The sequence below is a fragment of the Trichosporon asahii genome, assembly GCF_000293215.1.
Source record: "Trichosporon asahii var. asahii CBS 2479 unplaced genomic scaffold scaffold00071, whole genome shotgun sequence".
Lineage (NCBI taxonomy): Eukaryota > Fungi > Basidiomycota > Tremellomycetes > Trichosporonales > Trichosporonaceae > Trichosporon > Trichosporon asahii.
The window spans coordinates 711,645-733,387 of NW_014040854.1; the positions used below are offsets into that span (position 1 = coordinate 711,645).

At 58.5% G+C, this 21,743-nt stretch overlaps 9 protein-coding genes and 2 non-coding genes across 11 annotated transcripts; 7 read left to right on the forward strand and 4 right to left on the reverse strand.

Moving 5' to 3' along the window:
* Nucleotides 1-38: 38 nt before the first annotated feature.
* On the reverse strand, nucleotides 39-1,301 carry A1Q1_05107 (uncharacterized protein; the record flags this gene model as incomplete). The annotated part of the gene is made up of 7 exons (XM_014321914.1): nucleotides 39-221; nucleotides 295-400; nucleotides 500-511; nucleotides 556-802; nucleotides 970-1,026; nucleotides 1,078-1,148; nucleotides 1,258-1,301. The coding sequence occupies 7 exons, from the start codon at nucleotides 1,299-1,301 to the stop codon at nucleotides 39-41; spliced, it is 720 nt and encodes a 239-aa protein (XP_014177389.1).
* A 281-nt stretch (nucleotides 1,302-1,582) lies between these two features.
* A1Q1_05108 (aerobic respiration-related protein) lies at nucleotides 1,583-1,978 on the forward strand (the record flags this gene model as incomplete). The annotated part of the gene is made up of 2 exons (XM_014321915.1): nucleotides 1,583-1,720; nucleotides 1,901-1,978. The coding sequence occupies 2 exons, from the start codon at nucleotides 1,583-1,585 to the stop codon at nucleotides 1,976-1,978; spliced, it is 216 nt and encodes a 71-aa protein (XP_014177390.1).
* A 168-nt stretch (nucleotides 1,979-2,146) lies between these two features.
* On the reverse strand, nucleotides 2,147-2,822 carry A1Q1_05109 (vesicle-mediated transport-related protein; the record flags this gene model as incomplete). The annotated part of the gene is made up of 6 exons (XM_014321916.1): nucleotides 2,147-2,248; nucleotides 2,287-2,339; nucleotides 2,400-2,520; nucleotides 2,592-2,658; nucleotides 2,702-2,751; nucleotides 2,799-2,822. 6 exons carry the CDS (start codon nucleotides 2,820-2,822, stop codon nucleotides 2,147-2,149), a joined length of 417 nt encoding a protein of 138 aa, XP_014177391.1.
* A 545-nt stretch (nucleotides 2,823-3,367) lies between these two features.
* Nucleotides 3,368-4,159, forward strand: A1Q1_05110 (uncharacterized protein; the record flags this gene model as incomplete). Its single annotated transcript, XM_014321917.1, has 6 exons — nucleotides 3,368-3,394; nucleotides 3,454-3,481; nucleotides 3,533-3,558; nucleotides 3,616-3,708; nucleotides 3,805-3,919; nucleotides 3,969-4,159. 6 exons carry the CDS (start codon nucleotides 3,368-3,370, stop codon nucleotides 4,157-4,159), a joined length of 480 nt encoding a protein of 159 aa, XP_014177392.1.
* Nucleotides 4,160-6,753: 2,594 nt separating this feature from the next.
* On the reverse strand, nucleotides 6,754-6,839 carry A1Q1_t417. The gene has a single exon. It is a non-coding gene; the product is annotated as a tRNA-Val (tRNA).
* A 290-nt stretch (nucleotides 6,840-7,129) lies between these two features.
* A1Q1_t387 lies at nucleotides 7,130-7,208 on the forward strand. The gene has a single exon. It is a non-coding gene; the product is annotated as a tRNA-Gly (tRNA).
* Nucleotides 7,209-8,296: 1,088 nt separating this feature from the next.
* Nucleotides 8,297-11,377, forward strand: A1Q1_05111 (uncharacterized protein; the record flags this gene model as incomplete). The annotated part of the gene is made up of 4 exons (XM_014321918.1): nucleotides 8,297-8,968; nucleotides 9,045-10,185; nucleotides 10,590-10,730; nucleotides 10,818-11,377. The coding sequence occupies 4 exons, from the start codon at nucleotides 8,297-8,299 to the stop codon at nucleotides 11,375-11,377; spliced, it is 2,514 nt and encodes an 837-aa protein (XP_014177393.1).
* A 323-nt stretch (nucleotides 11,378-11,700) lies between these two features.
* On the forward strand, nucleotides 11,701-12,933 carry A1Q1_05112 (uncharacterized protein; the record flags this gene model as incomplete). Its single annotated transcript, XM_014321919.1, has 3 exons — nucleotides 11,701-12,059; nucleotides 12,100-12,687; nucleotides 12,798-12,933. 3 exons carry the CDS (start codon nucleotides 11,701-11,703, stop codon nucleotides 12,931-12,933), a joined length of 1,083 nt encoding a protein of 360 aa, XP_014177394.1.
* A 2,605-nt stretch (nucleotides 12,934-15,538) lies between these two features.
* A1Q1_05113 (uncharacterized protein) lies at nucleotides 15,539-17,400 on the forward strand (the record flags this gene model as incomplete). The annotated part of the gene is made up of 3 exons (XM_014321920.1): nucleotides 15,539-15,800; nucleotides 15,938-16,846; nucleotides 16,952-17,400. 3 exons carry the CDS (start codon nucleotides 15,539-15,541, stop codon nucleotides 17,398-17,400), a joined length of 1,620 nt encoding a protein of 539 aa, XP_014177395.1.
* A 258-nt stretch (nucleotides 17,401-17,658) lies between these two features.
* On the reverse strand, nucleotides 17,659-18,444 carry A1Q1_05114 (ubiquitin specific protease; the record flags this gene model as incomplete). Its single annotated transcript, XM_014321921.1, has 1 exon — nucleotides 17,659-18,444. One exon carries the CDS (start codon nucleotides 18,442-18,444, stop codon nucleotides 17,659-17,661), a length of 786 nt encoding a protein of 261 aa, XP_014177396.1.
* Nucleotides 18,445-19,789: 1,345 nt separating this feature from the next.
* Nucleotides 19,790-21,592, forward strand: A1Q1_05115 (uncharacterized protein; the record flags this gene model as incomplete). The annotated part of the gene is made up of 1 exon (XM_014321922.1): nucleotides 19,790-21,592. The coding sequence occupies one exon, from the start codon at nucleotides 19,790-19,792 to the stop codon at nucleotides 21,590-21,592; it is 1,803 nt and encodes a 600-aa protein (XP_014177397.1).
* Between the last annotated feature and the right edge of the window lie 151 nt (nucleotides 21,593-21,743).

Sequence of the window (21,743 nt, forward strand, 5' to 3'; positions counted from 1 at the left end):
GGCAGGGAATACGGGAACAAGTCGTGTCTATGGAGAGATCAGTCTTCCTCCTCGTCGCGGTCGTGGAGGCGCTCGTGGTCCCGATCATGTAACGGGAGATGCGTCGGCGGCTCGGCACCGTAGTACAGCCGTTGCCCGAGGACGGCTGCTGTCAGCTCAGAATCTCCATAACTTAGCTCACCAAAGTCCCAACACAACGTCATAATGCCCGTCACCTTGAACTGCAGCGGGTTGTGGCGCACAAAGTAGTATGCGGTTCTGGAGTCAGCTTACAAGAAGTGTCTCAAAACTTACTTGAACGCGTCGCCGAAGAGCCAGCCGGCCAGCGTCGACGAGCGGAAACCGTAGCACGACTTGCGGCGCCAATTCGAGATGAACTGCGGGATCGGCAGGGTCGATTCTGCTGTCAGCTTTAGCGGTCTCTTACCAGCTCACCGATCGTCAGCGCGACAAAGCCAAGTCTGCGTGTTAGTTGTCGAAACCTATTCTCCCAACTCACGCATCGATGTACCTGTCCTGTCAGCTACCTTTCTGGCTGAGTTAAGCTGCACTCACCAGTCGAAGCGGCCGAGTGCGACCTGTAAGATGGAGAGAACGACGATGAGCCCGGCCAGGAACTCGATGTACGTCCCGAACTTTGTCCAGCGCCAGAAGTTGAAGGGGCGCTTGGAGAGCAAGCCCTTCGACTGCGCCAGCAGCGCGTCCGCCTCCTCTCCGGGATCAGACGGGACCGCATAGTAGATGCAGATCCAGAGGAGAACGAGCTGCGACACGATCAGGAGTAACGACTGTACGAGGAGTGCTGGTGTGTTAGCTGTATACGTTGGCTCTGCAGCTTATGCTTGCTGGTTCGCCCTGCCCCGCAATGCCCAGGACAACGAGCTGATCACATCGGTGGATGCTTTCGGCTGGCTGTGGAAAAGCGAGGCAGACCGAAGGGCAGGGAAGGCCAAAGCAAGGTCTACGCACGGGTCTCGAATCGCGCGCCGAACCAGAAGAACACTCGGCAGATGTTCGCGATAATGACTACGCCGCACACGTCTGAGGTCAGCTATCAGCGACTAGCTCTTAGCTTACCATGCGAGAAGCCGGATGAGTCACTGGGGTTAGCTGAAAGTTCCAGAGCTTGTGAGCTCACCGCTTGCGCACTATGCTGACGGCCTGGGGTCAGCTTTGAACTGTGGTGCCTAGCTACATACCTGGTCGACGTAGACGAGAGGCGGCCTGCAGTCAGCTCCACCCATACAACTAGCTTACCCAACGGCCATCCCTACGGACGCCAGAGTCTGAATCGCGTCCATGGTGAGTGACCAGAGTGGATGAGTGGACGAAAACAAAGCACCTCGGCGCGGAAACTAGCCCAGAGCCCAGACAAGGCGGTTGCGTCAGTCCGTGTGGTGAGCGGCGTGTGGAGCCCCAATGTTCCGCGTTTCGCGCAAATGAGGTTGGCTGCAATGGCCGTTTCCGAATTCGCGTTGCTCTGCCGTTGACCACTTGATCACTCGACCACAACGAACCGTCCTTTCCATCTCTCAAGGCGACGAGGAGCTAGGAGCGACACGACAGAAGAAGAGCAAGCACGATGGCCACCCCTGTCCCTCCCAACAAGAACCCGACTCCGAAGGAGTACCTTCCTCCTCCCCCCACGCCGGAGATGAAGCAGCCCGCCGACTACAAGAAGACGCTGCAGGCGCACAAGGACCACCGTGTCGTGTCCAAGGTATGTAATAATTGCAGGGAGACTCAGATGCAGCTGAGTGCTGTCTGGAAATCGAAGCTGACACTCAGTTCATCGACCCGTGTGAGAAGGCAAGCAAGGCGAGCCTGGATTGCCTCGAGCGAACGCACTACAACAAGGCGGAGGTAAGCTGCTACGTGCCGCTAAAGCTGACATGGACAGTGCTACGAGTTCTTCAAGGCATACAGAGAATGCAAGAAGAACTGGCAGGAGCAGAGGAAGCGTGATCGGTCATCATAGGAGACGGCTGTTGGTAGGACGAAGGTGGCGGGCATCCGCATGTATTCCATCTTGCACTGTTCAGGAGAAAAACGCCGTAGAACGAACGGCCGAAGGAGGGTAGAGGACTGTCAGAACTAATACAACATATTGCATATGAAGGGTCATTACTGGCACACATTATCCGCTCTACTCCAGCTTCTCTAGATAGTCGAGACGGTCGAGAACGACTTGTTTTGACGTCTCCTCGATCTCGCCCGCGAGGAAGACCTCATCGAGAATGGCGTAGACCTGCGGGTCAGTCTCCACCTCACAAGCCTTAGACTCACCTTGTAGAAGGAGAAGACGAGGTCGAGCTCACACACATTCTGGAAGAACGCATCTGGTTGTCAGCTTACCACCTTCCGCCCTTGCAGCGGCCGGTAAAGCGCAATGTACTCACCGAGAACCTCGACAAACAGGTGGATAGCCTCGAGATACGCAAGCTCGTTGTCATTTGAGTCCACACAGACACAAAAGAACAGACCGGCGTAGCGGCGGTAAACAATCTTGTCGTTGCGGAACTAAAGGGTTAGCTATCCGTCCATCGCAGCTCATGCGGTCGGCATGGCTATAATCTCGAGAGTGCACTCACCTCGACAAAGTTCGATTGGTACTTCTGGTCACGGGGCGCGATTAAGCGATGGACTTCGCCGCGTAGTCTGACCTGAGTACGTCAGCTGGGGTGCGTACTTGAAAGCTCACCTTCTCGTCATCTTCATACGGGGCGTACCACTTAGACAGACGAGTCTTTCCTTGGCGGTTCTACGGTTAGCTTCCTGTTCAGCGCATAGTGACCCACTTGCACAAGGATGAACTTGATCATTGCGGCGACCGAGCCCTTCGGCCAAGGGCAGGGAGGAGCGTCGAGGTAAGAAGGGTAGTGGCGCTGTCGGCAGAAAAAGAACAGAAAATGAGCGTGTAGGCACGTCAAAGTCTCCTGGATGTGTCTAGGTGAGCAAGCGTGCCAAGGAATGAGAGGAGGGTATCGTTAGTGTCGTCGTCGTTGTTGCGAAGCGTTCACAGTGGACGTGACGCATTGGACGACATGTACCGTGATCAGGCACGTTGGGCGGGTGACTAGTTCCTTATCTTAGCCCACCCCTAGTGTGTCAATGACGGCCACGCGAAGTGCACGCCTGAGGGTGGTTTCTTTATTTTAACCCTCCCCCTATAATCTCGACGGGTGTCACTTCCACCTGTGCCGCACATAGCCGAGATCGATCGGAGAGGCCGACGATCCACTCGGTGACCAGGCTTCCGCTTGCCGAAAGTGTTGCACGCCCACACTTTCCCGTTATTTAACTTTCGACTTGCAATATCTCTTCTCCATCGGCTCTTACGCATCACTGATCGTACTCTCTACTCACTATGGCTTGTCTGGCATTCGTTAGGAAGGTAAGTTCTGGCTTCGCGCCTGTTCGCTGCGTGTAGGAGCTGAGCTGACAACCGCCCAGACTTGGGCGCAGACTGTCGCTAAAGCTGGTGAGTCACCATCATCTGAAAGATCAGAATTCGGTGGCTGATGATGGACAGGTCAAGATGGAACTGTGCTGAAGAACGTAAGCATTAGAAGCCTTGTGCTGTCTTGTGTCGGCCGGGTACCCGTGAGAAAACAGAATGCTGACGTCCAGATGGTCGTCAACAAGGCCATCCCGGGAACCATCCACACGAGCATGAAGATTGGCAAGGAGCATCTCAACAACCACGACGTAGGCTTTGGAGTCAAGAGCCGCGGCTGACAGCAGACGATCCACGGCGGTGCTATCCTCGCCATGGTTGACACCGTGACCTCCGTTTCCCTCCAGTCTCTGGGCATGCGACCTCCGACAGGCGCGTCCGTCAACATCTCCTGCGAGTTCATTCGTCCCGGAGGAAAGCTTGGAGATGAGATTAAGGCTGTCGGAAAGGTTCTGCGTGTCGGTAAGTCCTTCTCTCGCCCATCTGCAGGGTAGACTCGCTGACACGCCAGGTCGAACACTCGCCTTCACCCGTGTCGAGTTCTTCAACGAGAAGGACCAGATCGTCGCGTTCGGGAACCACACCAAGCACATGGCCAACTCGCACCAGGTGGTTGCATTCTCCCCTGACGGCGAGAAGGAGATCCCTGTTCCCGAGAACGCGCCCCACGCGAAGGACCCAGCCCTCGCGAAGAAGAAGTAGACTGACTAGACACTAGATGTAACTCATAATCCAGCCATGCCTGAGCTGCGCTCCCAAACGACAATGCTTCTTTTCATGACTCCAGATGATCGGCGACGATGTCCTTTCCCGGACGCGTCTCTGTCGCGCATGCAGCATGTGTTCATGCAACCGAAGACCGGTACTTTGCCGCTCATAGCAGCATTTAGCCAGCCAATGGCACGGTGTGCCGGACCTCGTTTCCCGAGAGTGATCGGCCTTTCACTGACGGCCCCGCATTTCCATCACCACCTTGACTGGACTTCCGCGACTCGCGCCCTGTGCTCCGTCGCCGATGCCGACTGGCAACCCGCTGGTGCAGGCGCGAGGATCCCGCGGTACAGCTGCCGCGCGAGTTTGTCTACTAGGTTTATCGTCCTCGAACCCTGTCAATCACTCGTTCGCCTTCGCCTTCGCGGATAAAGCTCGCCTCCCTATCAATTGGCATTTTTTGCAGACTGCATCAAGCCTGCTTCGTCTTGGTTCAAGCAGTTCAGATTGAACCTGCATTGCAACGTGTCCTACGGCGTCTCTTTTAGTCAGACCTCACTACTAACTTCCATTGACTGTCGTTCATCGTACGCCTCGCCGGGAATGAGCTCCGTTTCTCGAGCTCAATCCAGGAATGGGTTTCGTCGCTGAGCCTCTTGCCTGCCTCAAGCCCAAGTGTTCGTGGGCTCAATCTTGTCAACACGACCGCACACCTTGCACCGGAAGTCGCCAAGCTTCCCATGCACCGTGCAGGTACATGTATCGCCTTTCCACACCCAGCAGCAGTATCCCAGCGCCATGCACTTCATTCGGCAGAGGCCCTCGCCTTTGGCCGGGAGAGGTGGCGGCAGGCCGACTGCGTCCTTGCGTTCAGCGCGAGACTGGGTCAAGTTACTTACGTCGCGTCGAGCATTGCCGACGTCGTCTGTCCCGGGCTTCCACCAGCAAGGCCCAAGGTTGCCATCGGGGAGATCAGGACAACCAGAAATGCCACCACTCTGGGCAGCGACAGCAGTAAAGAATGCGGTGAAAAAGAGAAGTTTCATGGTGAGATGCGCGCACCCCAACTTCATGATGGGCATCGCTGTTATTTGAGGCTGATGACAGGTTGCGGCGACGACTTGCAAACTGCGGATGGAGTCACTTGACTTGCCTGCCTGACGACGCCGCCCAACGCACATTGGACAAAGGGGCTTAAGACCCATGCAACGGGAAGCGAGCTGAACCGGCGCCGCGACAGATAAGATTAAGTTCGGCAGGCGGATCCGGATGACACTGCCACTTTCCATTCTGCAGCCGGCGGGCACCTTCCTCCACACATATGCAAGAGGTGATTTCATGGCAGTAACTGCATCCTAAATGTACCTTATACTGAGGGCTGAGGAGGGATTCTATCCATGGGCGGCATGCAGATCGACAGTGCGGGTCCCCCGATGGAACGGTGCAAGTGCACACGTCCTTCTTGTACTCCCAGCAGCAGTAGTGTAACTGGGAGCACTTGATAGTACACATGACCTCTTTTTGGGCCCAGTCGGGTAGCTGTTCGACGATCTGCTAGTCAGAGGGGTGCACGGTGGAGGGCACTCACGTCGCGTCGAACGTTCACCTCGAAGGGGTTGGGTTTCCACCAGCAAGGACCCTTCGTCCCCTTGGGTCCGGCTGGACAACCCGAAATGCCACCACTGCCCGTTGGGAAAGGCGAAGGGATGGGGTTGATAACTGCGGCGTTTGTGAGAGCCGCAATGGAGACTACGGCGAGGAGCTTCATGACGTTGCGATCAGAAGTATGGGAGAGCCTTCAACCACCGCCGTCTTTATAGATATCATTCAGGACTTACTGCTCACCCGATCGCACCAGTTTGCCAAGTAGCCTTGTAACCGACAATCCAGCTTGACGACACCCCGCCCCGTCCTTCTGACTAAAGAAGGTTGGGCAGCAAATCGGAGTGAGGTGATGCCCCATCCCGTGAAATCATATTGCCGATAAGTGAACCTCTGAGCGCTCCTGGCATAGTAAGAACAACAACTACACCAAGCCAAACCGTTATCAGAGCTCGGGCTTGTTTGACAGCCCCTCAGGCGTTGCGGTGGCAGCCAGCTGGTGTCGGCTGGGGTGCAGTGGGGCTATCCATTCCACAGGTGGACAGCGCGGAGGAGGCACGTCGTCTTTTAGCTTGCTTCCTAGTTGCTGAACCTAATCTGCTATTTGCTCCATCGTGTGCCTTCGAGACGCTTCTGATGCCAGCCTTGGCAGTCCTTAGCTCGTAGAAGACGTATCAGTTCTCATCACAGGAACACCGAAGGTTGGGTTCGAGCACTGGAAGCGAGATCTCGGATCCGAGCCTTCCCGGTGCCAGCTTAGGCTCTGGTGTGCAGCTGTGTGGGAACACGACGCTGCTGCCCCACGACTGCGGGTGACCGAGAGATCAGAGGGTTGAAACCGGAGAGTCTGGACCGCAAGGGCCCGCGCGGTATGTCACACGATCACCTTATCGCCTCCGGCGCCCATCGCTGACTTCCCTACACGCTTATGGTCCTTCACACCTTCCTTGGCACCTCGCGAGGTGAGAGCAAGGCCAAAAAGATGACCTCTGGCGGGGTCGAACCGCCGACCTTATGCGTAACGCTGCGAGTGTTAAGCATACGCTCTAACCAACTGAGCTAAGTGGCCAAGGATGTTCGGTGCGTGCGATAGAAATCTTAAGTTGCGAGGGGTCACGTGATCAATACCACGCGGCTATCAAATCAGACCTCCACCGATCTTATCGACAGCCACGACCTCCAACGAAAAGTCGACACGACACCTCTTCTCCTCCCTCAAAGTCTTGCCACCCTGGAGAAATGAGGCTGCAAAACATCTGAGGTGCGAAAGAAAACACCCCCGACAAATCTTCGGTGCGTGCGCGTACTTAAGGGCCCGTCCAGCTGTGCTCCCATCGCTTCCTCAGACAGCTCGTCCTCACATCTATGGTGAAATGGTATCATGCATCGTTGCCACGTGCGATTCGATGCGGTGGGGGTTCGATTCCCCCTGGATGTACGCCTTCTTTTTCATGCTCTGTGAAAGAGTGAAGAAGAAACGACGGGTTTTTGGCCGGCGACACGGAAGAGTGGAAGAGAAGGTTGTTGATACGTCGCAGGCAGTAGGGGGTTGGTGTGCCTGAGACCCTGGCTTACCTCTTTTGGCTCCGTCGGGTAGGATTCAAACTGCTTCCGCCCGTGCCAGTTTCGCAGAAGAGTTCAACTATTCAATGTCAGGTATCGATAACCACGTGGCACGACCTATCCATAAATGTCTGGTCTTGCGACTCACGGTAAATGCGATACGCGATCCTATCACGCACAGTCCAGATGGAGTGCGGCAGCACTTGGGGGCGTGGAAGTGGAGCCATTGTGAGTTTCCTCCCCTGCGATGCAAGATCACTTCTCAGAACGCTGTTGTTAAAGGCAACGATCATGCTTCGACTGCCCGACGCCAAGTCACGCTCAGGTTGAATCGAAGGCGATAATCTGTTCAGCACGCGAGCCAGCAGGAGAGCAGTGCACAGCAAATGCGCGTCCTGAATTTCTGGATGCTCATTCCTTTGCATGCTCTGGCTTCTTTGCACTGACCTACGAGCGCCCACTGCGCTGCGAAGCTCGTGAGTTCTCGGGACACGACCACAGCAGTCGGCAATAGGGCAAGACCATCGGGGTGTCTAGCCGCCTCGCACCTCCGGCGATGCCGGGCACTCCGATATCTTAACCATGCTGTTCCGGTATGCGGGTCACGTCGCTCATCACACTGATTACGCATGCTGTGCTTATACTCCTTGACTCAGCTCCCAGTCACTCTGTGACGCCCGGGCGCAAGGGTAATGAAGCGCATGCAGCGTTCCCATGAATCTTCTTGAGACTGTCGAAGTCGATCTTGGCAGCTCAGAATCTGTGGACAGCTGAGATTCAGATGATCCGCTTGTAACGACCACGCTGAAGGGGCATGCAGCGCCGTGGGTGCATGCATTGCAGTGCCCGCTTTAAAGCTGTGCGTTTAAAGGGTACATAAGCTCGATATCGCCCAGAGTCTACCGTCTCCACCATCCTTCACCCCGCCACCACCGTCGCAGCTTCGAGCTTCAAGCCGTCGCCATGGCCAAAGTTGAGCCAGTCACCCCCAAGTCTGAGGTTTCTCCTCCCCAGCCTACGCCCCACTCCAAGTGGAACACCGGGGATGTCTCGCTCGTCACTTCCGACCATGTAATGTTCACGGTCGCGTCCTACCACCTTCAGAGCTGGTCGCTCGCGTTCCGTGAGACGATCGGCTCGGGAGCAAAGACGCTCGACCTGCCCTATGCGTCGTACACGCTCGAGCAGTTCCTCGACATCGTCGACACCGGCAAGTTCGCAGTGAGCAGCAAAGCAAGTGTGCTCGTGCAGATCGCTGCTCTGGCGCGATTCCTCTCAGCACACCAGTGCGCACTGGCTACAGAGTTGTTCGTCCACCTGGTGCGCGCGCATACGGACTGGTCGCCAATCGTCTTCTTCCTCGTCGGTGTGCATCTCGATCGACCCGAACTCTGCGCCGAGATCCTGGATTCGTACCCTCGCCCCGAGGACATGTTCTGGCTCTGCCCCGCACCCGAGTCCGCCGTGCTCAAGCCTTCCGAAATTCCGTTCGAGGTCTTCGCTCAAATCCCCCACACTTACCTCTGGGCTCTTCGCCTCACTCTCACCGGCGTCGAAAAGCTCAAGGTCGAAGGCTTCGAACGTCCCATGGGCCCAGGACGAGCGCTTCATCCACTACATCAACCTCAGCCGCAAGTAGGGACACGCGCTCGAGCGGGCCGCCCTCCCGGCGGCGAGGGCGGTTATCTCGGGCACCGTGGCTGACGCCCAGACAGGGAAGCCGTTTGGGGCCCCTGTTGCGGTCGATCAAAACAAGGTTGGGAAGGTGGAGGAGGTAGGCGGCGAGGAGCAGCAAGAGAAGGTCACTGGCGAACCGGACGGCAACGAACGGGATCTCGTCCAGCCAGCAGTGCCGGCCGTCTGGGAGGAACCCGACATCAGAGACGAGGCCACAACCCAGAATATCGCTGTGGATATCCCGAAATCGTTGGAGGATGCGGCTATGAACGGATACACTGCTGAAGCGCTCGAAGATATACCACTGTCGGCGGACACCGACCAAGCTGTTGAGAACATGGTCAGGATTGAGTCCCTGGGTGGCTCTCCAGAGCATACCTCCTCGGTAACCCCTGCTCTTGCCTCAGCAACGGAGAAGGACACCGGCTTTAACGACGCTATGAAGGATGACGTGCATGATAACGACCTTGTGCATAACAGAGGCTCGGTCGACAATGAGGGTTCGGATGAGACCATCGCTTGTGCAACTGTGAAGGATGAGATGACGAACGTCCACAACCCTACTACGGGGAGGGCAACCTGCAACGGCCCTGCCCTCACGCGGGACAGGCAAGACTCATTGGCCAGTCTGTCAAGCGAGACTGACAGTTGCTGGGACTCTTCAGAGGGCACGTTACGGTCGGGCACTCTGCCTGAAGAGGCAGAGGAAAACCCGCTTCCGGTGCAGAATGTGCAAAAGAAGGACGTCATCGTCGAAGCAGTCGATGTCGGCGTCTCGCCCCAGCAAGCTCAGTTCGTTGTCCTCGAGTCGGTCACGGAAGAGGACGATGTGACGGCGAATGCGCAAGCCGGCTCAAACAATGGAGACGCCCTGTCCGCCAAGGTACGAGCCAGAGACAACGTGGCTGATGACAAAGCAGCGCCTGCAGCGCCGCTGAACGGCGAGCAAGTCATCATAGACCCACACGTCCCGACGGCCGTAAACCCTGAAGCCGCTGTCGTCGCCTCCAGAACCGACCTCACGGCCACCACTAAGGCTCCCACGACCACCACTATACCTGTGATGACCCAGACCAAAACGAAGTTGCAACAACAATCGAAGCGCGATGTGAAGCCACTCGTGCTCACACTGCGCATTGCTGTAGCACTCCCCCTCGTTGTTGTGGTAATGTACTGTACATACAGCTTCTCCCACTTGCCCATCATCAACCGTAGTTCCCCGTAACGACCTCATGACGAGATGAATTACTCAACGATATGTTATCTCACCTGCTGCAGACGCCCTACTGATCTTCCCGCTTACATCATGTCAAGCACCCCTCCACTCCTGGCCGCCGTTGAAATCGTCCTTTCCGTCTCTACCTTCGTAACAGGGTGATCGGTTCCTCCATTCTTGAAGAACTACCGAGGGAGGCTGTACTTCTCTCCCTCAGACTGTGCAATTGTGTGCAACCCCCTTATCGTCGTCTGATCATGAACGTTTCAGTGAATTCAGTGTTCGCATGAATTCTCCATCTGGCACCACACAAGGGGCGCAACTCGCGCCGTTTCACCGTTCACGCTGACACGACCTGTACAGGTGCACCTAGACCCAGGTCGATGTCAGACCTGTTCGTTCCCTCATCGTCCTCTCCCATCGACATGTCCCACCCCATCAACGAGACTCCCGAACCAGCCGTCAATGCCAAGTGGCAGCATGGCTCCTTCGAGATCATCGCGAGTGACAATATCAAGTTCTGCATCGAGCCGTATCATCTGCAGTCGTGGAGGTTAGTCTAGGTCAGGTCACGCTGACAAATCAGTGCAGTGTTCCGTGACATGTTGGCCACATGCTCGGGCCCACAGCGAATGCAGTTGGAAGAGCCCTCGCACACGATTGAGCAGTTCCTCGACATTGTCACAACCGGAGAGTTCCAACTGGCGCTCTCAGACGACAGCGGCGCCTCCACCGCGTTGGTCCAGTTGAGCCGTCTCGCCAAGTTCCTGCGCAAGTACGACTGCCCTGTGGCCTTGAGCATTCTGCGCAACAGCGTTCGCTATCGAGCCGACGCAGCTCTCATCGCGTTGCTGTTGGTCGAGATTCCTGACAAGCCCCGCCTCTTCATCAACAGATTGGATTCCTTCACAGGGGATGAGAATTGCCTCTGGGTTGGGGGCAACACTCCCACAACCTCTTTCAAACCCAAGGCCGTTCCCTTGGAAGCTTTCGCGGAGCTTCCGATCCAGTATCACTGGGCCCTCAGGCATGCTCGGGTTGGCAACCTGGAGCGCTCAGTGATTCAGGGTGGCAACAATCAGATGATGACTCCCGGGCAGAGGTTCCAGTGCCTGCTCGAGTCGGCCCAGGCGGCAGGCTCCAGTCCTTAGGACTTCGAAGGGTCGACTCAAGGGCGGTGCTGTTACCGAATGGGAAGGGTGACAGCAAGGCTGAGGGAGAAACGAGTTATGAATGCCTGTAGGAGGTGGCCTGTGATCAGCAATCACCCCATAGTCTCCTTATGCATTACTTCGAGTACACGCCTGCACCTCACGCTGAACGGCGTTGCCTCCATGTCTCTTGCACGGCAGTTTGGGCGCTGGGCGATCAGGCGTTGCTTCCGGTGGGGCGCAGTCAGCAGCAGTGACGTGTCTGCAAGTGATGGGGATCTGTTCATCAGCGTTCTTCTCCGCATCTTCACCCCCACCTCCCAATGTCGGTCCCTTCAGCCACTACAGCGGCTATGCACGCCCCTGTCTTCGTTCCAGCCGCTCCTGCCCAGGATGACGCGGCGTGGTCCGTCGTCGCGCCGTCTCCCACGGATTCGGCTACGCCTACCCCGCCTGCTCTTGCAACCCCCGCCGTCTCCTCGACTCAGAATGCCGCCGCCTGGGGCAAGTGGCCTGCTGTTCCAACTCCGTCTGTCGACACTTCGTGGTCCGACACCGACACGCCCGCGGCGCCCTCTGTCGTGAGCTCACACGCAAGCAAATGGGTCAAGGGTGACTGCGACATCGTCACTGCCGACGGCGCGGTCCTGACTGTGCCCTCATACCACCTCCAGTCGGCCAGGTGGGTCCTGGGATGCTGTCCACTGCCCACTAACGTCCAGTCCCGTTCTGCGCAAGAAGGTCGAGGCAAGCCGCGGGTGGGCGCACGCAAGTGTCGCCGTCAACGCGAGCGCCGAGACGGTCGAAGCCTTCCTCGACATCGTCACCACGGGCGAAGTCGCGCTGCAGTGGACGTCTGCTGGCGCAGCTATTTCTAGCGTTGCGCGCCTCGCCGAGTTCCTGGGCCGTTATCAGTGCGAAGCTGCCGCGAACATCCTCGTCAAGCACCTGAAGGAACAGGCCGGCAGTGTCCTCCCGCCCATCTCGCTGCTCCTCGCCGGTATCCACCTCAAGCGCCCCGAGCTTACCCAGTTCATGCTCATGCGCCACGACGTCCCCGAGCCCCAGCTCTGGTGCCTGCCCAGCCCCACCGAGCACGGCACCATGCCCTTCGTCCCCTTCGAGGTGTACTCGCTCATTCCTGTCGAATACCAGTGGGCACTCCGCATGGCTGGTATCCAGAAGGGAGAGCAGTCGCCCAAGGGTGGCGTGTATGGGCGCTTCTGCCAGTACCTCGAGCAAGCCCAGAAGCACGACAAGGTCAAGGCTGTTGAGTCTCCCGTTGAAGAGGAGAGCGAGTGGGACGAGGAGTAACGTCGTTGTGAGGTCCCTTCAAAGGTCAACAAGATTTCATATGCCCATATGCCATATCTGCTATCTGTGTCGACCATCAGCACTAAGCATCCTTAATTACTCACAGTTCCGTCGCGGATGAGGCCGAGTTAAAGTTGCTACCAGCTAAGAAAAACAGCGAACGGTCTCAGGATGCCGAGACGCTCGGTCTTTCGGAATTCGCCGACCATCGTCAGGCATCGCTGCTTCAGGAACCTGGCTGACCCAAACCTCATCATCGCTCACCTCAGCATCATTCTGCGCATATCATATCAAGCGACATACATCTGTGACGGTGAGGAGGTTGACGACAGTTGCTTCACGACGACTCTGTTAGGGCCTCATGCGTCCTAAACTCTCTCACCGCCCACCAGCTCAACGTCTCGTTCAACCACAACGTCTAGTGCAATTCGCGACTTTAGGGAGCGTGAGACAGCGATCTGCCGGATACGATGCAACCATGGATTCACTGACATGTCCAAGAGACAGGTTTCTCACCAGGATCCAGCTCCTGTCCGACTACGGATTCACAACCAGCATCGGCGCAACGGGAGGTCGGGCCGCGATACGCTAGCAGCGGCATTTTCGCTGGAAAGTTGACGTGATCACATCTGCACTGCACTTCCTCATTACTCACAACAGGTAGAAGGTAGATGGGGGTGTTCACCAATTCACCAAGATCATGACCTAAAGCGGACTAGCCATGGTGCCAAGCACTGTCCATCTCTCTGCATGTTGCAATGGCGGAGAGCAGAGAGGAGGCCCTGGATCCTGGAGGGCTTGGCATCTTCGAGACGCAACCTGGCCCACTGCTGCCCACGATCGCGACCGGTCTGGTCTCGGACCTCGGTAAGATATACCGGTGTGGTTGGAAATGTGAGCTAGTGAATGTGCTTAGGACATCAGAAATGGCGCATGGCGCTACAGCGTGATCGGGTCGCGGGTGATGTGGTGAGAGCCTGAGCTAGCCTTACTGTTCGGTAGCGAGAGCACGTCGATCCTCCGTCATACCCCAGTTCCGGCTAATGCGGCATGCAGCAGTGACTTCTCGAAGCATAGCTGCGAGATCAGCGAGGATCGACGATCCGTTCAGGACGTCGAATGCTGCGGACAGGGTTGCAACGGCTCGTCGGACGTGTCCTCGGAGAGTAAGGCCGCTACGGAGTGGAAGAGGGATCTAGAAGTTAGAGCTGGACGGATATCGTACGGTGGAACGCGGCGGACGTTGAGATCTCCGCTCTCTCACTCTTACACGCACAGACCGGGTGACACACAGTACCGCCTTCATGAATCGCTGATCTCCCTTGAAAATCTCGTTGACTTGACCACCACTGCTCGCGAGCCCGCGAGCGTGTCGACGCGCAGCCCGGCTGTCACACGCACGCGACCGGAGTACCCGAGGCTGGCGCGCAGCCTGTGAGCTGTCAGGACAAAGATCGTCCGCGCCGGCCATTCAGAAGCAACTTCTTTTGCGCCCTATGACCTCACAGGTCCTTTAGAGTCCTTTTCCTTAGCGACGAACGCGCCTTCGATACTCACCTTATCTCAGGAACTGGAACATCGGCAGCGGCGCGGGTGGCGTGCAAGCACAGCGCGGAGCATCTGATGCTTGCTCGCCCCGCGAGAGTCAGGGTTGTGCGCTGTGCTGGTCTCCCTATGTGTCTTGGCGGTGCTGCTCTGTCCTCACGACTAGCTCACTCCTCGTACCTCGTACACCTCACCCCGTCCCGAGCTCTCTGACTCATGTTAGGCTCAGAGGCTCAGACTGGCCTTATCGCCTCACCATGTGATGAGGCGGTCGCGACCTGGTCCATGTGGTATAGTGGTAGGTCTGGAATCTGTGGCGAGGCTTCCGGACTATGTTGAGGCGTTTTCTGAGGCATCGAGGCATCTTGGGATTGGTCTGCCGCAAGAGCGTGATGGGATGGAGAGGCCGGACCAAGGGGTCAGTCATCAGTCATCGGTTATGCCTCAAGCGGTTCCATTCGCTGAGAGATGAGGAAAGGTGAGTTCCAGACCACATGACACCAGTGCACCAGTCGGCCTTCCACATTGCTAACATTGAGTCTTATCGCAGCGGAGACTGAGGGACAGGCGACGTCCAAACCTTGGCCGCAATCTCCCGCCGAATAGACAGAGCCTGTCATGATAACGCCATCTCCTCTCGAACCTATCGAGCGAACGCTCCGAGCGACCATTCTAGTCGCCTCAGCATGCTCAGCGACTCAGCAGCACCCTAGAAGCTCTGCGGACACTGCGCATCGACATGGACGTCATTCCTCACTACTGACAGGCACGCTCGGGGCATATGGAGGAGGCGACACGGACTGGCCGCGGATCAGGATCCAAAACGAGCTAATCGTTTTGTCTCACTCACCACATTCAACGTCCGCGTCGCGAGAGGAAATTCTGCAAGCAGGGCGCAAGAGGGCGCATCTCCGCATTCTCTAATGCTCTTGTGCGCTCGTGCTCTCTCGATCAAACGCGCCGCTGTCTTTCACGAATGCTGATCAACAAACGCCGAGCTCTGTCAGAGCGCTCGCGCTCGCCCGCACCGCGTCGACCTCGACTACGCCAATGTCATCTGGAACTTCCACATCTTCCAAAAGAGCACTTTTCCCCAGCTCATCTGTCCACCATCTTCCAACTCGCGCACTCTCCTGTTCACCTCTCTCCACATTGACTGTCTCCCGTGTCCCAACACCAAGTACTTCTCACAACCCCTACGCTTAGCTGGTCTTGACCGTCAGCAGCAACACAGCCAACCTTCTACTCCTAGCTCTTTCACCGTTTAGTCTAGGGTAGCTCCCTTCTGTCTCCTCGACTCCGATGCCCGGACGTTCGGTGCGAATGGGTCACGGGGATCCCCGGTTCGACACCCCGCACCATGCCCACGGCAATCACACTAGCAGTGTGCCAGTGTACTCTCCCTCTCGCAAGCCCATGAACACCGCTCCTGGCCCTGTGCCTTACAAGTCACCTGCCCCTGGCACACTTCCCACCGACAAGAGCGAACACTCTTTGCTCGCAGGACCTCCTCGTCGCGGCCGTCGCCGAGGCCGGCGCAGGCGTGGACCTCGGTCTCGAAAAGGTAAGGCTAACCAACAATGGTGTATAGCTGACAGCAGACCGCCATGACAAGCAGGAGTCAAATCAGCAAGGAAGCACCGAGATCTCGGAGCAGACTTTCGGTGAGCTTCGCATCTTCTGGTAACAAGCTGACCTCAGGCTCTCGTTCATGCTCCCCGTCATCGTCACCTTGCGCATCGCCTCCCCAGGAGATCGAGCAGCAGCCGGACCTTGTGTTTGGATCGTCGATCTCTGGGTTGAATGGCGGTGATCGCCACCTGGGTCTGAGTGACACCTACGCTTCCGCCACTCAGAGGTGGCTGAGCACACAGCAAGATGTCGTGCACGACTCTGTCGAGCGTCAGGAAGATCACTTCAAGCAGCAGCGCGATGTCAAGCCGTCGCCGATCAGCAAGCCCGCGCCACGTCGCCCCCGTCCCGCCTTCCTCGGTTGTCACTTACCGATCCCTGCCACAGAGGTGGCGGAGACGAAGCCCTTCCCTCTCTCTGCGCCCTGCTACACCGCAGACGAGCTCTCTCTTCCTCGCCCTTACAACGCCGATTATCCCCACCCTCTCACTATCTACGCCTCTCCAGCTGTCAATCCCGCCACCGTTGCTGCATCGGGCTACGCGCCGCTGCTGAGGAAGCTGAAGGAGAAGCCTGAGGAGATGATGGGCAACATCCTCGCCGAGTGTGGCAAGCCAAACGTCACTGCGCTGGGTCTGACCCTGGATCGCGACAGCAAGGACGGATGTGGCATTCCTGAGAAGTACTGGTTGCGTCTCTCGTCTTGGGACGGCGTCAAGGTGCCCCTCGGTGCTGTTGTGCCCTTTGCGAGGTCCAGCCGCGGCATCGCCCCTCGTCTCGTCGCCTCCCGCTCCGAGAGCTCGCCACCTCAACCCAGTCCAACCACCTTCCCCGAGTCACCACCCCTGACCGACGCCCACTCTCGTTCCGAGACGGATCTGACCAATCTGGCGAGTACGGCTCGCTTTGCCCGCCGCTCCAGCGACGCGGGGCTCAAGCAGCCTCTCAGCCTTGCGCAGTGGAATGCAGACCGTAGAGGTGAGCTAAAGTATACAGGGGAAAGCTGACGACAGGCTCGCTGCCGAACATCTCGCGTCTGCACAGCGCTCGCGAAAGTACCCGTGAGTTTTCCATAGCTCGTAGAACTAACAACAGTCCCCGTGCCGCCCCGCCACAGCTACACGCCCGTGCGCAAGTCGGACTCCACCTCCGGCGACCTCTCCCGCTCCGTCTCCAAGACTCAGCTGCTGTCTCCAGTTCCTGAAACTGATGCGCTGCACCCCATCGGCGCCGAGCGCAAGCTGCTGCGCAAGAGCCGTCCGCCTAGTCTCGGTCTTCCTTTGCCGACACCTGGCCATGGTTCTCTTGGTATCGCTGACTCTATCGACATTGTTCTAGAGGACAAGTACCCCATCCAGCACTCCAACGGTGTCCGCGGTGAGGAGATTTTGACTCCGCTCTCGGCTCGCACCTCGCTGCCAGTCACGCCTCGCACGCCCCGTACCCCGCTGACGCCCGGCTCGGCGGGGCAGTGGCACTCGTCGCTCAGCACGACGCTCGAGTTCTCCGCCGGCAAGTCCATCTGGTCGTGACGCTGTCACCAAGTGCGCTGTCGTGCATCATTAGTTTTCCATGCCCCAGCAATTCGTACTGTCATATTCGTTCATTGCGCCCGATCTGCTGTATCCCATCATCATCCCCATGTTCGCGACTCAAGCTGTCCGGTCTGATCCTCCATCGCCTGTCACCATACTTGAACGCGCACCTGTCATCATAGTCTCAATGCATGTGAAGTGGCATACAAACATAATATATCAACTGCGGGGTCTCAAATAGGGACAGACGGCGGCTCAGTGGCCGTTGGCCGTGCCGTTGGCGGTGCCGTTCGGCTTGGCGTTGAGAAGCACGCTCATGGGCTGGGCGTACGCGAGGCTCTTGCGGACGTAGAAGAGCATGTACGCCTTCTGCGCGAGTGCGCCTGCCAGAGTGGTGGGGGTGACCTTGTCGTCGTCGCAATGCCACCACTCGTCGCCGCTGCGAACGTGGGCCCAGTAGTGGCCGTTGTCTAACTTGCCCTCGTGCGTGACGACCGCAAACAGATCATAAGCGAACAGGCTCTCGGGGACAGACTCGTTTTCCGTGTCGTCGACATAGGGACGCATGTTGAGGTGGCTCGGGAACTTGACGGGCAGCTCGACCTTTGAGCTCGTTGCGCCGTGCGCGAACCGCTTCATCTGGAAGCTGAGCACGGGCGGGAGCTTCTTGATTGCCAGCTTGCGCGTGGCGTGCACTTTTGGCCCGCCTCCGCACTGCTCGCACCGGTATGAGCCGCCCCCGATCTTCTCCTCGGCACAATACCGCCTCAGCATCGCCGCGAGCGTGAGCGGCTCCGGACCCGGGTTGGGCGGGAAGTCGAGCTGGATGTCGAGGATCGGGTCTATCGTCGTGTTCTTGGCCGCGCACGCACTGCACGTCACGGTGCTCACGAGGAAGCCGGCAAAGGTCTGGTGCGCGATGCAGTTGCAGCTACTCAGCTGACCCTTGGCGTGCGCGTGGATCTGGTCCAGAGCAGCCAGGAAGAAGGAGTGCGCGTCCTGTTGCCCGTACCCCTCGAGCTCGCTCGAGGTGTGCCACATGCTGTACAGCATGCTGATGGGCGCCCACGGAGACACATCGTCGTTGTAAAACTCCTCAAAGGCGCGGTCCATCTCGCAGCACATGCACCCCTTCTCGCGCTCCTGTGGCGTGTTCGCCCCGCTCCCACTGTCGCCGAGCGGCTTGCCGACCGCCAACCCGCGCGACGAAGGGCACACGTGCCGATTGTGCTTGTCCGAAAGGAAGTACGCTTTCAGTAGCGGATTGTGGATGAGCGCCTGCAAGATCGAGGACAGGAAGCACGTCTGCGAAAGGTTCAGCAGTGGCCGTAAGCCGCGGCAAGGTGCGCGAGGAAGGAGCGCCTCAGAGTCCTGCGGCACCCATGGCCGCCAGTTGCCCCTCCCGCGCCCTCGGGCGCCAATAGCCGACGGCTCCCGCGATCGGTCGTGCTCCTCCTCGACACGGATGCACGTCGTGCGGAACAGCGTCTCGAAGGCGTCCGGGTAGATGCAGTCGTCGCACTCGCCACAGAAGATTGCGCCAGTCATCGGGTCAACGGCTGGATGTCAGCTCATGGAAACTCTCATCAAGCTGGGTGAAACTGATTTGCCTCCACCAGGCGACGGCGTCATGGTGTGGCCGCCACCCTGTGTTCGCCATCAGCTGCGGCGGCGACTCACCGAACTCGCACCGCGTGCTGTCTGCAAAGTGCGTAGCGAGGCACTCTCCCTTGGACCCGGCGGGCGGACATCCGACAAAGTCGCACGTCAGGCATGCCCACGGGCGCGCCAGTGTCGTCCTGCACTCTCCGCAGCACGGGGGTGTCGTCTGCCTTGTCAGCTCACATCAACGGCATAGCTCACCTTCCTCCGTTTCGATCCCTGCATCGTCGCTCCCCATCGCACAACCTGCACGTAGCGGCGCTCAGCACGCGCGGCGGGCGAGTCGTCCTGCTCTCCCGGCTCGGTCTTGACGGGTGTGCGGCGGCGCGATACCAGCGCGCGGAGATGCGAGCACAGCGACGTGTCGTTCTCCGTCGGGGGCAGGCTCGGCAGCGCCGCCGCGGGCAGTACGGGCGTCACGTTCGTCATGTCGATGCCGCAGCGTGGATGCTTGATGCTTGCTGTTGCCGGGTGTGCTGCTCGATGCTGCTCGAGAGGCAAATCTCGGACTTGCGCGCAGAGCTCATCTCTCCCCTTCACGGCGGAGATTAGCCGACACGTGCCCCACGTGGCCGCCGCGGGGCACCAGCCGGCCTTATGCCTGCCTCCCTGTTAAGATTGTCCGCACTGACAGTGACGCGCCTGCCAAAACAAAAACAACCGCGCGTCACGGGCAAGAGCTGTCCGCATCGCACAAGACCTCTCGACTGCACGACCAAACGACATGGCAGCAAGACCAAGCATGGCGCCGAAGAAAGGCGGCGCAGCGCACCCTGCTTTGCTACAGCCGCCCTTCTTCGTTGTGGACGGAATCTCGCCGTCAGCTCCCATCTCCCAGCAGATGGAACAGATCGACCAGATGAACACGCTGCTGCTGCAGGACATTGATTACAACTTTGCCCGCTTCCACGAAATCATCACTTCACGCATTCTCCCAAACATTAAGCGCTTCGCCCTCGCCTCAGAACCGACACGGGAAGCAAGCGAGTTCTGGCGCTCCTTCTTCGAGCAGGCTGCGGGCACCAGACTGGCCGTCGAGCAGCACCAGGAAGACGAGGAGGAGGAGCAACCGACTGTCTACGATGACCAGACAGTCTCTCTCGCGCACGACAGCTTTAACCCCGCCACCAGCTCGACGCCCGCTAGGAGACAGGACGACAGCATGGAGGACAGCGTGGGAAGTCCGTTCGAGCATGTCGACCGCCAGCTCGGATCGCTCGCCATCGACGACACTGAGGACACACCGAGTCTCCCCTCCGCATATGGGCGGTATAACGACCGGTTTGATGAGAGCAGCTCCAGTCCTCCAGTGCGCCGCGATCTTTTGTCGTCCTTCACGGCTGGACCCTCCGATGCCCGACGACCGTCTGCCTCATCGCTGGCTCCTGGCGCAGGCCTTGCCCCCGGCACGCCTGGCCGCCGTCACAGTGCTCTGATCGATCTGACCCAGACACCGTTGAACGCGCGCTTCGACTCCTTCTCCCCGTCGCCCGCCATGTCCCCACCGGTGACCATGAAGTTCACGCTTCCGCCGCGGGCGGAGGCAATGCTCCGACCGAGAGGGGACGAGCCCCTCCGCCGCGCAGACAAGGAGACGCGCGAGATGACCAATCTCCTCGACGAGATTACGAAGTACGACTACGCCCCGAGTCCGCGCGCCGCGACCCCAGAGGCGCTGCGACGATACTCGGTCATGCCTGGCGAGATCGGCCGGAGGCTGTTCGACGACGACACACCGAAAGCGTCCAGCGGAGGGCTAGGGGACATCAGCGACGACTCGCCGTTCATCAGCAAGCTGGCGAGTGGGGGGAGCAAGCACTCCACGACTGGGTCAGCATCTGCGGCCTTCGGCAGCGGGAGCAAGCACGGCTCGATCTTTAGCAGTGGCTCGCGCCCTGCCCTCAGCCACGACTCCAAAGCTTCCTCACGGCCGGAGCCGAATCTCTTCAGCGCCAAGCCGGCCCCGACGGAGGACACGTCTCTCGCCTCGTCGCTCGGCTTTGGCCGCCCGCCACCCTCAACGACGAACTACACGTACAATGCGGGCGACGAGTCTGTCAATCTCCTAGGCGACACGACACTGGACCCCACGCCGCGGCGGAGGAGTCTGGCGAACACGTCGTTCGGGAGCGATATCCAGACTTCGGAGCAGCCCGTGCGCGTCATTGGTGACGATGAGAGCATCGACGAGTCGTTCGACGACACATTCGACGCGACGGCGACGTACGGCCAGGGCCAGGGGGGCTATTACCAGGCCGAGCCGCAGTATTCGGCCGGAAGCGGGCAGGGGTACGATCCCCAGGCTGCTGCTTTGGCTGGGTTCGAGTTTGTCGACGACTCGTACGTCTCCGAGGATGGGGATACGATGATGCCCCGCGCTGCTGGGACGGGGGTCAGTGAAGTGTTTGGGCGGCCGGGCGAACATGAGTCCTTCAGGTTACACCAGCAGGATGAGATGGTGACGTATCACGGCGGACGGCTTGAGGACGCCGCCCCGCCCGCGAGCCCGACGCAGCGCCGAGAGTAAGAGGTCATGGATTCATTATGGCTAGGCAGTCTAGATTGTACTACCAACTCTTTGATGCTATATGCACAGTGGAAACACACACAGGTTAAAACAACTAGATGATGATGAAGGAGAGGAAGGGAGAGAGCGTCAGATTTGAGATAATATTTTT